General features: G+C 32.0%; 1 protein-coding gene and 1 long non-coding RNA gene across 3 annotated transcripts in view; one reads left to right on the top strand and one right to left on the bottom strand.

Annotated features, from left to right (window-relative positions):
* The window catches only part of LOC105560227, a 4,841-nt gene extending 2,668 nt beyond the window's left edge, over nt 1–2,173 (top strand). The window contains exons 2-4 of one of the 2 annotated variants that reach the window (XR_001008807.1): nt 45–149; nt 1,623–1,712; nt 2,090–2,173. This is a non-coding gene — a long non-coding RNA (uncharacterized LOC105560227). Of the gene's footprint in view, nt 1–6; nt 150–1,622; nt 1,713–2,089 lie in introns of those variants that run through there. The other variant, XR_001008806.1, reaches the window with a different exon arrangement.
* Nucleotides 1,770–13,462, bottom strand: part of LOC105560228 (cytochrome P450 4c3-like) — a 21,971-nt gene continuing 10,278 nt past the window's right edge. The window contains exons 3-8 of the mRNA XM_012009149.1: nt 10,193–10,375; nt 5,212–5,281; nt 4,349–4,475; nt 3,669–3,905; nt 3,286–3,448; nt 1,770–2,335 (exon numbers count right to left, since the gene is read on the bottom strand). Coding sequence (XP_011864539.1) covers nt 2,001–2,335; nt 3,286–3,448; nt 3,669–3,905; nt 4,349–4,475; nt 5,212–5,281; nt 10,193–10,375 — 1,115 coding nt within the window. The 3' untranslated portion in view covers nt 1,770–2,000. The remainder of the gene's footprint in view (nt 2,336–3,285; nt 3,449–3,668; nt 3,906–4,348; nt 4,476–5,211; nt 5,282–10,192; nt 10,376–13,462) is intronic.

Here is a 13,462-nt window from a genome sequence, read left to right as displayed (position 1 = left end):
GCGCTCGGCTGCCATGCAGAGAAGCAGAGTCGGATCTCTGCAAGTAAGTCCTCTGTCCAGTTATATCATTCTTGTACTTTCGTACATGCAACACGTCACCTCCTGTGACCACATCCCACGGCAACATCAAGACCATGGGGGAGGTACAGGTATAATAATTAACTTGATTTGGTAACAATCTTCTGGAAAATATATCAACCTAGAAAATAAGTATCTTAACTTTAGATATATAAATATAAATATGCACATATTTGTATAAGATACCCACCCAGCAAACACAAAGTAACAGTTATAATAACTGTTACTTTGTGTTTGCTGGGCATACACCTACCACACACACGCACATGCTTGTATAAAGACACGTTATAATTATATAAAAATTTGATACATCACATTATTTCAATCACATGTAAAAAAAAGGAGAAAGGAAATAGAATGAAAAATAGAAAGAAACATCTTTAAAAAGTAGATAATTTTTAATCCCATGTAAAAAAAGGAGAAAGGAAATAGAATGAAAAAGAGAAATCAACATCTTTAAAAAGTAGTTAAATTTCAATCACATGTAAAAAAAGGAGAAAGAAAATAGAATAGAAAAGAGAAACATTACTATTTAAAGATGTTTGTTTCTCTTTTTTTTTATTAAATTTTCTTCTTTTTTTACATGTGATTGAAATAATGTGATGTAACAAATTTTAATTAATATTAAAATTAAAATTTGTTACATGACATTATTTCATATGGAAATCTGAAGTTTACCATCTGACCTCCGGTTTATCAAGACATGGGGAGGTCAACATTTAATTTGATTTCGGAATAATCTTCTGGAGAGTATATCAACTTAGAGAATAAGTATCTTAACTTTAAATTTATGAATATAAATATGCACATATTTGTATAATATATGTATTCACACACCCACCACTAAACTCCATTAAAAAATAGTTAAATTTTAATCACATGTAAAACAAGGAGAAAGGAAATAGAATGAAAAAGAGAAATCAACAACTTTAAAAAGTAGTTAAATTTCAATTACATGTAAAAAAGGAGAAAGGAAATAGAATAAAAAAGAAAAACAAACATCTTTAAAAAGTAATGTTTCTTTTAAAAAGTAATGTGATTAACAAATTTTAATGAATATTAACTTTTGTTACATCACATTATTTCAATTACACGTAAAAAAAGAGAAAGGGAATAGAATAAAAAAGAGAAACAAACATCTTTAAAAAGTAATGTTTCTTTTTTCTATTCTATATATTTCCTTTCTTCTTTTTTTACATGTGATTGAAATTTAACTACTTTTTAAAGATGTTGATTTCTCTTTTTCATTCTATTTCCTTTCTCCTTGTTTTACATGTGATTAAAATTTAACTATTTTTTAATGGAGTTTAGTGGTGGGTGTGTGAATATATTGTACAAATATGTGCATATTTATATTTAGAAATCTAAAGTTATGATAGTTATTCTCTAGGTTAATATACTCTCCAGAAGATTATTCCGAAATTAAGTTAATTGTTGCACCTCCCCATGTCTTGATAAACTGGGGATCTGATGATAAACTTCAGTTTTCCATATATTTGCAGAATCACAGTATAACATCTCAAAAATGTGTTTTTTCTCTTCAGGAAAGTGAGAGATTTTGCAAATATTTGGAAAGCTGAAGTGTATCACCAGATCTTCGGCTTATCGGGAAATGAGAATATACATATACTTAAGTAAGTTAATTAACAATTTATGGATATAATTACATAGATAATATACATATAAAATGGTATTTTGTATGTGTGTGTGTGTGTGTGTGTGTGCGCGCGCGCGCGCGCGCGTGTGTGTGTGTGTCACACTAGGGATAAGAACCTCGTGATTTATTACTTCCGCCATATTTAATGACTCCAACCTCTCTGTTGTGTGTCCAAGACATTCTTATTCCTATTGTAACACACACACACATTAAAGTGTAATCTTTTTCCACTTTTAGTAGTGTGGACAAAGATTACACTTTAATGTCAGCGTGGTGTGAATTTAAGACGAAGTCCATTTGGATTTACCAGTACCAGTTCGGATATAAAACGTAATTCGTCCTCTCTATCCATAGCTTCCACGCGGAAGGATTTCAAAATGGACAAGATGATCACTTTAATAACCAGAGTGGCAAACTTCCAGCCAATGCAGTTGCGTGATCCAGCGCTGAAGGGGATGAAGGCATACGGGGGAAACTTGCAGCTATCAGATAAGAATCGCTCTGGGTAATAAATATGAGGTTCAGGGAAGTAACGGGCGTCGCGATGCAGCAAATAGGAGTTGATAAGAACTGTTGAACCCGGTGGAATTTGATTGCCCACTAAAAATAATTATAATTTGTATAAGATATTTTTCCTTATTTTGTGCGATATAGCAACAGTTGTGCATACATTTTAAAGATTATTATTTGACAGTTATTTGGTGAAATATAGTGCTCTACTAATGTTCATTAATCTATGATATATTTGTAAATCGGCAAAAGGAAGGGGAAGATGGTTTTGGGCGCTTCTTTGTAGGCATATATACCATGTCAATTAAGCTGTGTTCCTAAGACATGGATTGAAATATTAATGGGTCAGAGGTATTGTACGGACACGTGACATACTTGGTTTGGACCTCTGTGAGGTTCCTCAGTTGGTTATCTCTGTTGTGTATTCACAGAGAATGCATTAGTTAGTAACTGATAATTATCATTGTGAGTGACTACTAATGTTGATTAATCTATGATATATTTGTAAATCGGCAAAAGGAAGGGGAAGATGGTTTTGGGCGCTTCTTTGTAGGCATATATATCATGTCAATTAAGCTGTGTTCCTAAGACATGGATTGAAATATTAATGGGTCAGAGGTATTGTACGAATACGTGATATACTTGGTTTGGACCTCTGCGAGGTTCCTCAGTTAGTTATCTCTGTTGTGTATTCACAGAGAATGTATTAGTTAGTAACTGATAATTATCATTGTAAGTGACTACAATAACAAATGTAAGTAACATTAATCTTTGTGTCACTGAGCCTTGAGTAAAAAGGTGTACAATGCCTGGGATGTATTCAAATATGCTATGCGGTTTGTGTATGATTTATGGAAACGAGAATGGAGCAATGGGAATGAGCACTCGAGACATGTGATGTTTTATCTCAGGAATACATTTGCTTTACTAGAGATGGATTCTGCACTCATATTTGCAATTAGAAAGCATTATTCTATCTTTCTTCAATGCGCAACAAAGACAGAATGACGCTTTCAAAATGTAGCAAGAGAGGTACTTACGTATCTCAATCGGCTTATAAATTTGTCTTGCTATAAGTGGGACTACTGGGTAGAGTCTCCACTGTTCTTTGATGCAGGCTTCCAACCATGTTAATTTATTTATATTCTCCAATGTAATCTCATCTGTTCCCAGCACGTTATTGTATTCGTCCAGAATTTTTTCCTGAAGAAAAAACAAGGAAAGGGTGAAGTTAAATTTATGTTAAAGGTGTCCAAAAAATCTAATTAATTTTAAATGTTTTTTTATCTGTTTTCTTCGACTTAATTTTACAATTTAAGAAATGCATCTAATATATGGAAAATGCAAAAATCTTCTTAATAATTGTCAAAAATATTACATTCAATTGTAAAATATAACTAAAACAATATAATAAAGGATATACTTGATATTCAGGATGTCGTCCTAGCACATAAAGAGTCCAGGATATACTAGTGGCCATCGTGTCATGTCCAGCGTACATAAAAGTATTTACTTCTTCGCGAATGTCCTCATCCGAAAGAATGGTACCGTTATGCGATATCTCCAATAACAAATCCAGGAGGGCTCTTTTCTTCTTCGACGATTTGTTGAAGTTATCATCGCATTTCTGTTTCCATTCGGCCTTTCTTTCTGCGATTACCTGCAAATTAGATGTAGTTTAAGCTGTGGATCTAAAGCAATAGATCTAGTTCTATCAAATTTGGACAGCACATTTGTATAAGAAAAAAGAGATATCGGTCTAATTGTTCTATGGTTGTATCATTGTTATGACAAAAAAAATGTCATCTTATATCTCTGACTTTCTTTTATAGTTTGTAATTTTAATAAAAATTTTGCATAGTCTTAAACTTTTTCAAACACATTTGAAATTGAAACAATTAATTGAAAAATAGATTTGTGATTGATTTTGATCTATAAATAAAATAATAATGAGATTACAAGTGGGATTGCACTTGCGTTAATCTTAGTTTGTTATTTTAGCAATGATATTACTCTGCAATGAGACTTCTCGTGAGATTGGAAGCTGTTGGAGATAGCTAGAAGGTTTTAACTATCCGGATTTATTTAATTTGGGATTATTACCTTATTGACAAATTCGTGGATGACGCGAATGGAATGGTCATGCTCTTTACCTGTCTTGGTCAATTTGAAGATTGTATCTGATGATACCCATACATTTGTGAAACGCATCTGCATGATAGATGCAATTCTACAAATTAGAAACGGATATTTCTTAAATAAAGTTTGGTATATACAGGGTGACTCGTTTTATATGAGTATTATCTTGGGCAGGAATGGATTGAAATAAACGAAAAGATTTTAAGCAAATCAAAAATGTTTCAGACAAAAGTTGTTCATATTAATTAGTAAAATAAGATATGAACATAGCATAATGAACAATAGGGGGTTCCATTAAAAAAATTTGAAGGTGATCTTCACGTGACCTTCAAATAATTATTCAAGATTAAATCAATGGTACTATCTTATGTCCCCCTCGAAACCCAACAACTTTTGCCTGGGTCATTTTTGCTAGCCCCCTTCCCCGAAGAGATATTTGCGTGCCTTGATTAAAATGACTCACCCTGTATATGAAAAGCATATCTCATTGTTAGACTAATTGGTAATACTGGAGTATATTTTGTGTATGAGAATAAAAACATAAATATTTTCTAAATATTGTATAAATATTCTTGAAATTATTGTATAAATTAACCATTCTGCTAAGGCCCAAAAGATCAGAGCCCTACCTATCCCTATCTACCAAGTCAGTTAAGCATTTGTGAGTTCTAGACAATATTCTTTACGACTAACAATAAGCTTATCATTGAATAAACTGGATATTTATTTGTTAAAATTTTCTTTTGCAAGAAAATCTCAACATATTATATAAAATTTCGGTAAAATTATAAAAAATGAGTGCAATTTCGGAAGAATCGTAAACTTACTTGTTAACAGCTTCAACGTATTTATTCTCGAAATTTCTTTGCGCATTAAGTTTGTAGCCCATCGCAGTATCTGCAATAAAATTAGTAAAATAAAATAAAATTATTAAAATAAAGTTTACGTAAAGAAATTTTATAATATATGTATAATGCAATATTCCAATCTTTGATACGTAATGCAAATGATAAAATTTGCAATTAAACATTTAATTGTATTAACATATACAGCGTTAAATACACAATTACGGATAAATAATTATATACAAGCGTATGGTGACATTTAATAATACGAAATTAAAACAATACATGTTCTAAATTGCATTAAAAATTAATAATAATTAACACTTCGCAAATTATTTATTTCCACAGTGGGGATGAAAAAGAAAGCATTTAATTGGTTTGCTCCCTTATGCATTATGCGTTATGTATTATGCAAAAGTCTGTGTTTCTGTCTTAATTAAATAGGGGTAAAGACTGAGAATCCATAGAGTAGGGTACACTCGAGTATGATGACCATAGTTTTTTTTGTGTAAAAAATATACATTAATTTTTGTTATTTTTTTAATTGTGCTTGCTATACTGCTTCATTGAAGCTTAAAGTACGTAATACTATCAAAACTAATACAAAAATACTTAACATAAATTTTATATTATCAAAATATCACAATGTACGCATTGGCCATTTTACCTGACTTGTAGGGAAAAGATGGCCATAGTATTACAGGACAGTTTGCCATACATATTATATTTAAAAGGCCTAATATATTGTAAATAATAAAGAAAACATTTTCGAATAGTAAATGCACATAAACCACTGTAAATATCGATTATCTTTCAGAATAACTAAAAAAGATACACTAATTAGCAATTATTGGAGAAATTACAGCTCATGGGCATCTCATCCGTATGGCCATAATACCCTGTCTACTTTTCTACCTGATTTTTATCGCTCACAAAAGAACATGCTCCGTTGTGACTATAATTACAACGTATGCAGTAATCATTACTTTTTACTAATATTATACAGTGTACACGATACAACTACCTAAATGTATTTATTTTAACAACGCTCGGTCGAAACATTTGTGACCAGTAAACAGTCGATGAGCGATAATCGATTGTGCATACATACATTTATTTTCTTCCATTCCAAAATTCCGAGTATTAAGTAAGTCAGACCAACCAAAAGGACAAAAGTTATCAATACGTAAAAGGCTATATGTTATAAATATTTGTTTTCGCGAGTATCGTCTTACAACTGTAAATAAATGGCAGATTTAATTGCGTTTAACCAGGATTCAAATAACTTCGCAAAACCGAGGCTTAATCTGCTCGATAAGGATTTGTTTATCAAAACAGAGCAAATGTTCAAGAAAAATACTGACAAAGACAATACTCATTCGCTTAGCGAGGAATCGAGATCGCGTATTGACGGTACAGATGATAATAAAAGTTCTCCAATTTTTAAAACTACTATTTCAAAGTCCACGCAGAAGAAAGTTATTTCTATGTCGTCGATCTCACGACTGTCTACTCCACGAAGAAGTTACAAATCTAATGATCCGCCAGATTTAACTAAAGTACAGGACTCTTCTTAATCAAATCTTGTACCAAAGAAACACGCTAGCATAGCTATTTACATTTTTGTAATATTTTACTTCATATACTTAAAATCGTGAAAGAAATAGCGGAAGGAATACATAAAAGTCCAAATAGTAATTTCTAATTAAAAGATATTTTCGTTTTCAGTGCGTATTTTTAGATTACAAACAAATGTTCAAAAAATTCTTACATTTCCGTGTTAAGTTAAGATACAAAAAGTATTTATGTTACATATTTTTTTGTATTTTAAATATATTCTGTATATTCAGTTTATATCTAATTTTTTCATACATTTATTATAATGCATATCAAAGACAACTGGTTTAGGTATAATATGTAATGCATTGGAACTACAATTTTTATAATAATTCATATACTGCACTGTTTAAATTGATTAATCGATAAATATTAAAAATCATTAAATTTCTTTAGGTAAAGATGTCTGCGTTGCTTTACGAGATAACAGAGCGGACAACGCAACTAGCCCAACCTCGATCTCACATAACAGAAGTTCAAGAGGGAAAATTTCTGAAAAGTAAAGTACCAAAATCAACGTCTCACGTAATCGAGCTTAGATGTCCAAAAGTTATCCACGATTCAGCACCGAAACTCATTAGTTTTGTCTCACCAAACGCACTTAAAGCAATCGGTTAGTAATTTGTTAGTGATGACTTATTTAGATAAGTTTGGTCATTTTTTAGTCTGTCAATATCGCGATTTCTATTCGATTTAAATAAACCTTCGTACAGAAAATAACTATTACAAAGATTCTAAAATAACGAAATTGAAAATACATCAAATCTAAAAATTGTATAATACATTTCGCGTAGATTACTAATTGAAGTATATACACTGCTCAAAAGAAATATGGCATAGAAAAATTTTATGCAAAAATTGGTCAACTTTGACTGACGGTAACTTCGTGAAAAATCATCGTAAAATTATGTTCTTTTTTTTAAATTAAAGCTTGAAATCTCTACTTTAAGATACTATAGTTCGATTTTAGGTGTGATGCATTCCTACCACTGTAACACCTTAAATGTGAGGGCATGTTTGTTATATTGAAAATTACAAAGTTTGACGGAGTGCATGGACTTGCTACATTTTTTTGGGGGGATACTGTTTGCAGGAACATAAAGTACGAACCTTCCTCTTCAATTTAGGAAAAAAAGAAGTCGCTGCCATTTTTTTCGCAAGGATACGGTGCTTTAAAGTAGCCCTTGCATTATTGGCATATACCAGGTTGCCGGTCGGATTTTGCACATCATATGGCCCTGAAAAGAGCCGTTTGTGTGTGTGTATGTGTGTGTGTGTGTGTGTTTAAATTTGAAAAATGCGTGTTTCCTCCGCATTGTTGAATTACTGCTTGCAGCCGATTCCTCATGTTAATGCAAGCCCTAATTCCTGTGGAATGTGGGAATGTCGTTCCACAGGAAGAAATTAGGGCTTGCATTAACATGAGGAATCGGCTGCAAGCAGTAATTCAACAATGCGGAGGAAACACGCGTTTTTCAAAATTAAACACACACACACAAGTGAGAGGCAAGAGGACTCACTTTAATCAAGCACCCCAAAAATGAGTCATTCTACACACACACACATACACACACACACAAATGGCTCTTTTCAGGGCCATATGATGTGCAAAATCCGACCGGCAACCTGGTATATGCCAATAATGCAAGGGTTATTTTAAAGTACCGTATCCTTGCGGAAAAAAATGGCAGCGACTTCTTTTTTTTCTAAATTGAAGAGGAAGGTTCGTACTTTATGTTCCTGCAAACAGTATCCCCGAAAAAAAAATGTAGCAAGTCCATGCACTCCGTCAAACTTTGTAATTTTCAATATAACAAACATGCCCTCACATTTAAGGTGTTACAATGGTAGGAATGCATCACACCTAAAATCGAACTATAGCATCTTAAAGTAGAGATTTCAAGCTTTAATTACAATAAAAAAAAAACATAATTTTACGATGATTTTTCACGGAGTTACCGTCAGTCAAAGTTGACCAATTTTTGCATAAAATTTTTCTATGCCATATTTCTTTTGAGCAGTGTAAATGTGAACAACAAAATATCGATTTTGCATCGTGTGTCGCTCGTTGCAAATGGCGCAGCTACGCAGCGGATAATTGAGCTATCGCAGCCGCGAAAGGATTGGTATTGCAAGTTACCGAGACGTAAGAAGCAGATACGTCAATCGTGCTATCTGAGAACCTGTAGTTTATCAGAGCCAATGGACTATTCTCGTGTTAAGGCAAAATTACTTGATTCAGAGAACGATAAATTGGAATCGAAGAAATTATTTCAAGACTCTTTACAGTAAAATTTTACTGATGTTAATAACAATGTATTTTTATTATTCATAAACGTGTGAAATGTGATTAATGCGATAATGATAGTGAGAAAAGGAATAAAAATATTTCTATAGACATCTTGGTTCACGAATAAATCTTAAAGTATTTCAATATTTTAATCGGAGCAGTTGAAAGCCATGCGGAAATCATTTGACTCATCATTTATATCAATCCCCTTCATTGGTATTATCTCGTATCTTTGTTCTGTAAATGTATCATTGTTTTCTAAACATTATTCATGTGATAAGAATGTATCAGATAAATTCGTGCCAAATAAAATAAATTTCCATTCCTATCAATCATTTAAAGAAGTATCATGTGCCTCTCGGGACTTCCTTCGATTTTTGAAAATTTAATTGCGGATTATAATAAGGCGGCTAATTACGCAAATTGATTCAGCTTGACGTCGGAGATTGGCCGTGATTCGATATGCGTACGAAGAAAATTCAAACGGAAAAATAAATCAAGATTGCCGGAAGAAATGAGAAAACGACAGTCGTCGCCACGTCGTCTTAGCAATACGAAGTCGGATAGAAGCGTCGTTATCGTCGGGCTGGATTGGAAGAGAAGGCCCCGATTTAGCGTAGCTCGCGGATCACGCGGATCTCGATGTTATCGCAAGTCGTTAAGAATAATGAGAGAGACTCATTAACTGATGATCGAATCGTCGGAATTTTTTAATCTCTCTGTATAACGTCAAAAGTCAATACACAGTTCTCTTAGCCCATACAGTTATAATTTAACGGAACCTTTTAATAAAATCTACTGATGCAGAAAACGATGTGACTTATTACAAAATAATCGTTTATTAAATAAATCGATTGATGCGTTCGTGTTAATTAGAACAATCTTAAAATTATTTTAATGCAATCACGGAACTAGAGCAATAAATAATTATTATTAGCATCATTGCAAAGCTACACTTAATAAAGTTCATCTCTCAGTGTTACACCGAAAGATGTATGTAGCGCCTCTTACGTGCAATTGTTTACATTAAAACGGTATAGCATTTCTTGAACTCACCGCATATAATATCGAGGGCGACGCGTTTCGCGTAAGGAACCATGTCAACCCACGTGTTCGGTATTTTCTCGAGACAAGAAATTAGTACGCTTGTCTCTTCTTTTACAGTCTTCAAATAAACTTCGAGGAGGCCGCTGTGGAAGGACGGCGTTAACAACTTCCTTCGGAAGTACCATTTCTCACCTGAAAAAGAAACCATACGTAATTTTTATTGCGACCATTATAAATGTACTGTTATCTCCGCGCCAATATCGAAACCGAAGAATTGATTAAAGTACCTTAGTGATTGCTAAAGATACCCGTCATAGATTAAAAAGAGGTGCAGAGTTGCAAACCCTGACTGAAGTGATATTTTTCACAATATTTTTCACAAATTCTTTACAGTGATTTAAATGGATGCATATTACTATCAAAAGTTAAATCGATTATCAGTTTAAAGTACGTGGATTTACTGTTCCAATAAAAAGTTATTTTAAAACCGACAAATAATCGGCTCGCGGTTTACTAACAAATGAGTTAAAAAAGATGCACAGAAATATTATTAAGCTACTAACAATAAAATCCAGCCACGACTGAGAACGACATCTTTTCTAATTAATCGTTAGTCACGTCAGTCTTGTTTTACGTATTGTTATAACAAATAATTTGTATAGTCAAATTGGGACTTTTTCTTTGAACAGTTAAAAATTTTTAATCCACTATTACTAGAAAACTTGAAAAAAATAAAAAAACGTTGACGTTGACATTAGCTACATGTTATATTTTACATCAGTGTTCAAAATTAAAAATACGAAATTGATAATTTCATTATGATGCGCAAAAGAGAAGATAAAAATTCTCTGTGTCAACGAGTTCACGCAAGAGTTAAGATAAAGGCAGGGGTCCGAGAAGACATTTTGAACTTTTACTTTGTTTATTATGATACATGACTTTTGCGGAACAAAAATAAAAATAGAACTCGCATAAGAATCTGAGCGTTCCAATGCTGATAATGAAAATAGCGCCAACAACCTCAACTAAAACATACAACAAACTATTCAAATAATATATCTGCATTTTCGTAACTGCCAAGTTATTTTGGATCTCACACAATGTCTGTGTGAAGCGCTCTTCGTATAATTCTTTCATTGCACTCGTGTACCCGACGCGCTTCTTTGAGGGTAAACCAAAAGAGAGCTTGATAGCGATTGGTAATCGATCCTTAGTCTTCTCTTTTTACGAGTTTGTGCAGCAAAATTAAGCAGTCCCATACAGCACCAAAGCTTTCAGAAACATTTCAGAAAACATTGCAATGTTGTAATGTTTCTGAAATGTTTCTGAAAGCTTTGGTGCTGTATGGGGTCTGAAGGCTGGATTAATTTTTAAATGATGTTTTTCATAATTATTTTGTTTCTGAGGTAACATAATATCATAAAATCAAATTTAATTGCAACTTAACCAAAATTTACTCAAGATTTAATCAAATGTATTTTCAACTTTAAGCAATTACCAGGTCCTTACTTTAAATTGTTCTTATTGTTGTTAATGCTAAATTCAGTGAAATAAAAAGTACATTTTTATGCAACGTGTAATAATTAAGGCAGTAATGTGCAATTTTGCAAAGAAACCAACAATTACTAAAAAGTATTCAAGGGATCATTCTAAGAAAAAAATTCAGATACACTATAGATCAATTCGACTTAGTTATGTAAATAAATTTATTAAGATTGCAATAGGCAAAAATATTAGATATAATCATTTTTATTAATTTTTATAATTTTGTCGAGTAAATATATTATTCTCCTCTAAATCATTTGTTCACAAATAATGTGATTTGTTCAAAATATTCAGTTTCTGCTTTCTAACATGCTTATTGTACCGTAGATGATAGCTTTAAATATCATTATTATTGTGAAAAAGATTTTGTGAAAGTATAATTCTTTTATCAAATTATCTCTTTTTAATCAAACAAAAATTATTTTATTTAAAGTGACTTTAATCGTGATAAGGAAATGTAATATGACTAAAATAGCTTGGCAGTAATTTATGATTCATGAATAACCATGAATACGGAAAAGTTACATTGACAGATGCCCTCATTATTTTTATTAACAATGAGTCATAGTTATAAATCATTTATCAGTGTCACGTACAGAAAAATGTTCATATATACATTTGCAATATGTAACAGAGCAGATCACTTACGCAATAAAAGTGATATTGAATATTTTTAATGCCATTGTAATCGCTAATATTTTTTTTTCTGCAAAATCGATAACATCTGTGCATTATTGATATATAGCGAGACAGTCATATATTCTTCGACAAATATATACTAATGGAACAGGAAGGTTCACTAAAATTTAAATGAGAAAGGTGTCCTAAGAATGTACATACACATTGTTGTCACGACTTGAGAAAGTCGAACACTTAACAATTCGCATACAAGTCTTTTAAATATTTAAATATTTTCAAAGAATACTAGATAACAATGCTGAAAGATCTTGCTTGATCGATAAGACTGACTTTAAAGTAAGTTCCCTCTGAATTATTCGCATTTATCTCTATCTATACGTTTTGTAACAATGTTGTATCTATAATAGTAACACGAGTAGTAAACATCATTCTTTAAATTGCAAAAATATTTTATGCGATTTAATATTTATTTCGATTCTTAGATCTACATAGGAATGATCATATTTTATGATGCAAATTTACACACGGATTGAATTATAATTGAAATTCGCTGCGTCCATTCGTAAATAAATAATCTATGAATTCAATTAATCACTGAGCAGTATTTATCATATAAACGCGTACAAGCGCCATATGATAATCGCAAAAGCGCTGCAACGTAATTCGAAGCTGTCTGAAATCCTATCCAACCACTTCCTCGGTACACAACAATTATCAATATATTGACTGACAAGTGAATATTATTACTCTGGAGTCTGCAGTGAAATTTTTATTATCGTGATTGTTACAATGATAAAATTGACCAAATATGATTAAATAAGACGTATCCTCACGAATATTAAATTTAAATGCGCACGTTCACTTTATATGTATTATTATCTAGCTATCCGTGTTTCCTAAAATTCTGTATCAAATAATACTTATTTTGGTAATTATGCATAAAAGGGGCCTCCTCTCCGATTTGCTTCATTTTTAAATATGTTGTTGGGGATGTCTTCCCGAGTCATTTCATATATATATATAAGGGTCGGACTCGAATAGTTTCGGAGATACTCTAGATAGGTCATCAAGTGTTTATAACAATGAATTTAAGGC

This window comes from Vollenhovia emeryi, unplaced genomic scaffold (assembly GCF_000949405.1).
Source record: "Vollenhovia emeryi isolate VEMERY1.0 unplaced genomic scaffold, V.emery_V1.0 DF939235.1, whole genome shotgun sequence".
Classification (NCBI taxonomy): domain Eukaryota; kingdom Metazoa; phylum Arthropoda; class Insecta; order Hymenoptera; family Formicidae; genus Vollenhovia; species Vollenhovia emeryi.
Note: the sequence above shows the minus strand (reverse complement) of the source record. Positions and strands in the feature narration are given on the sequence as shown.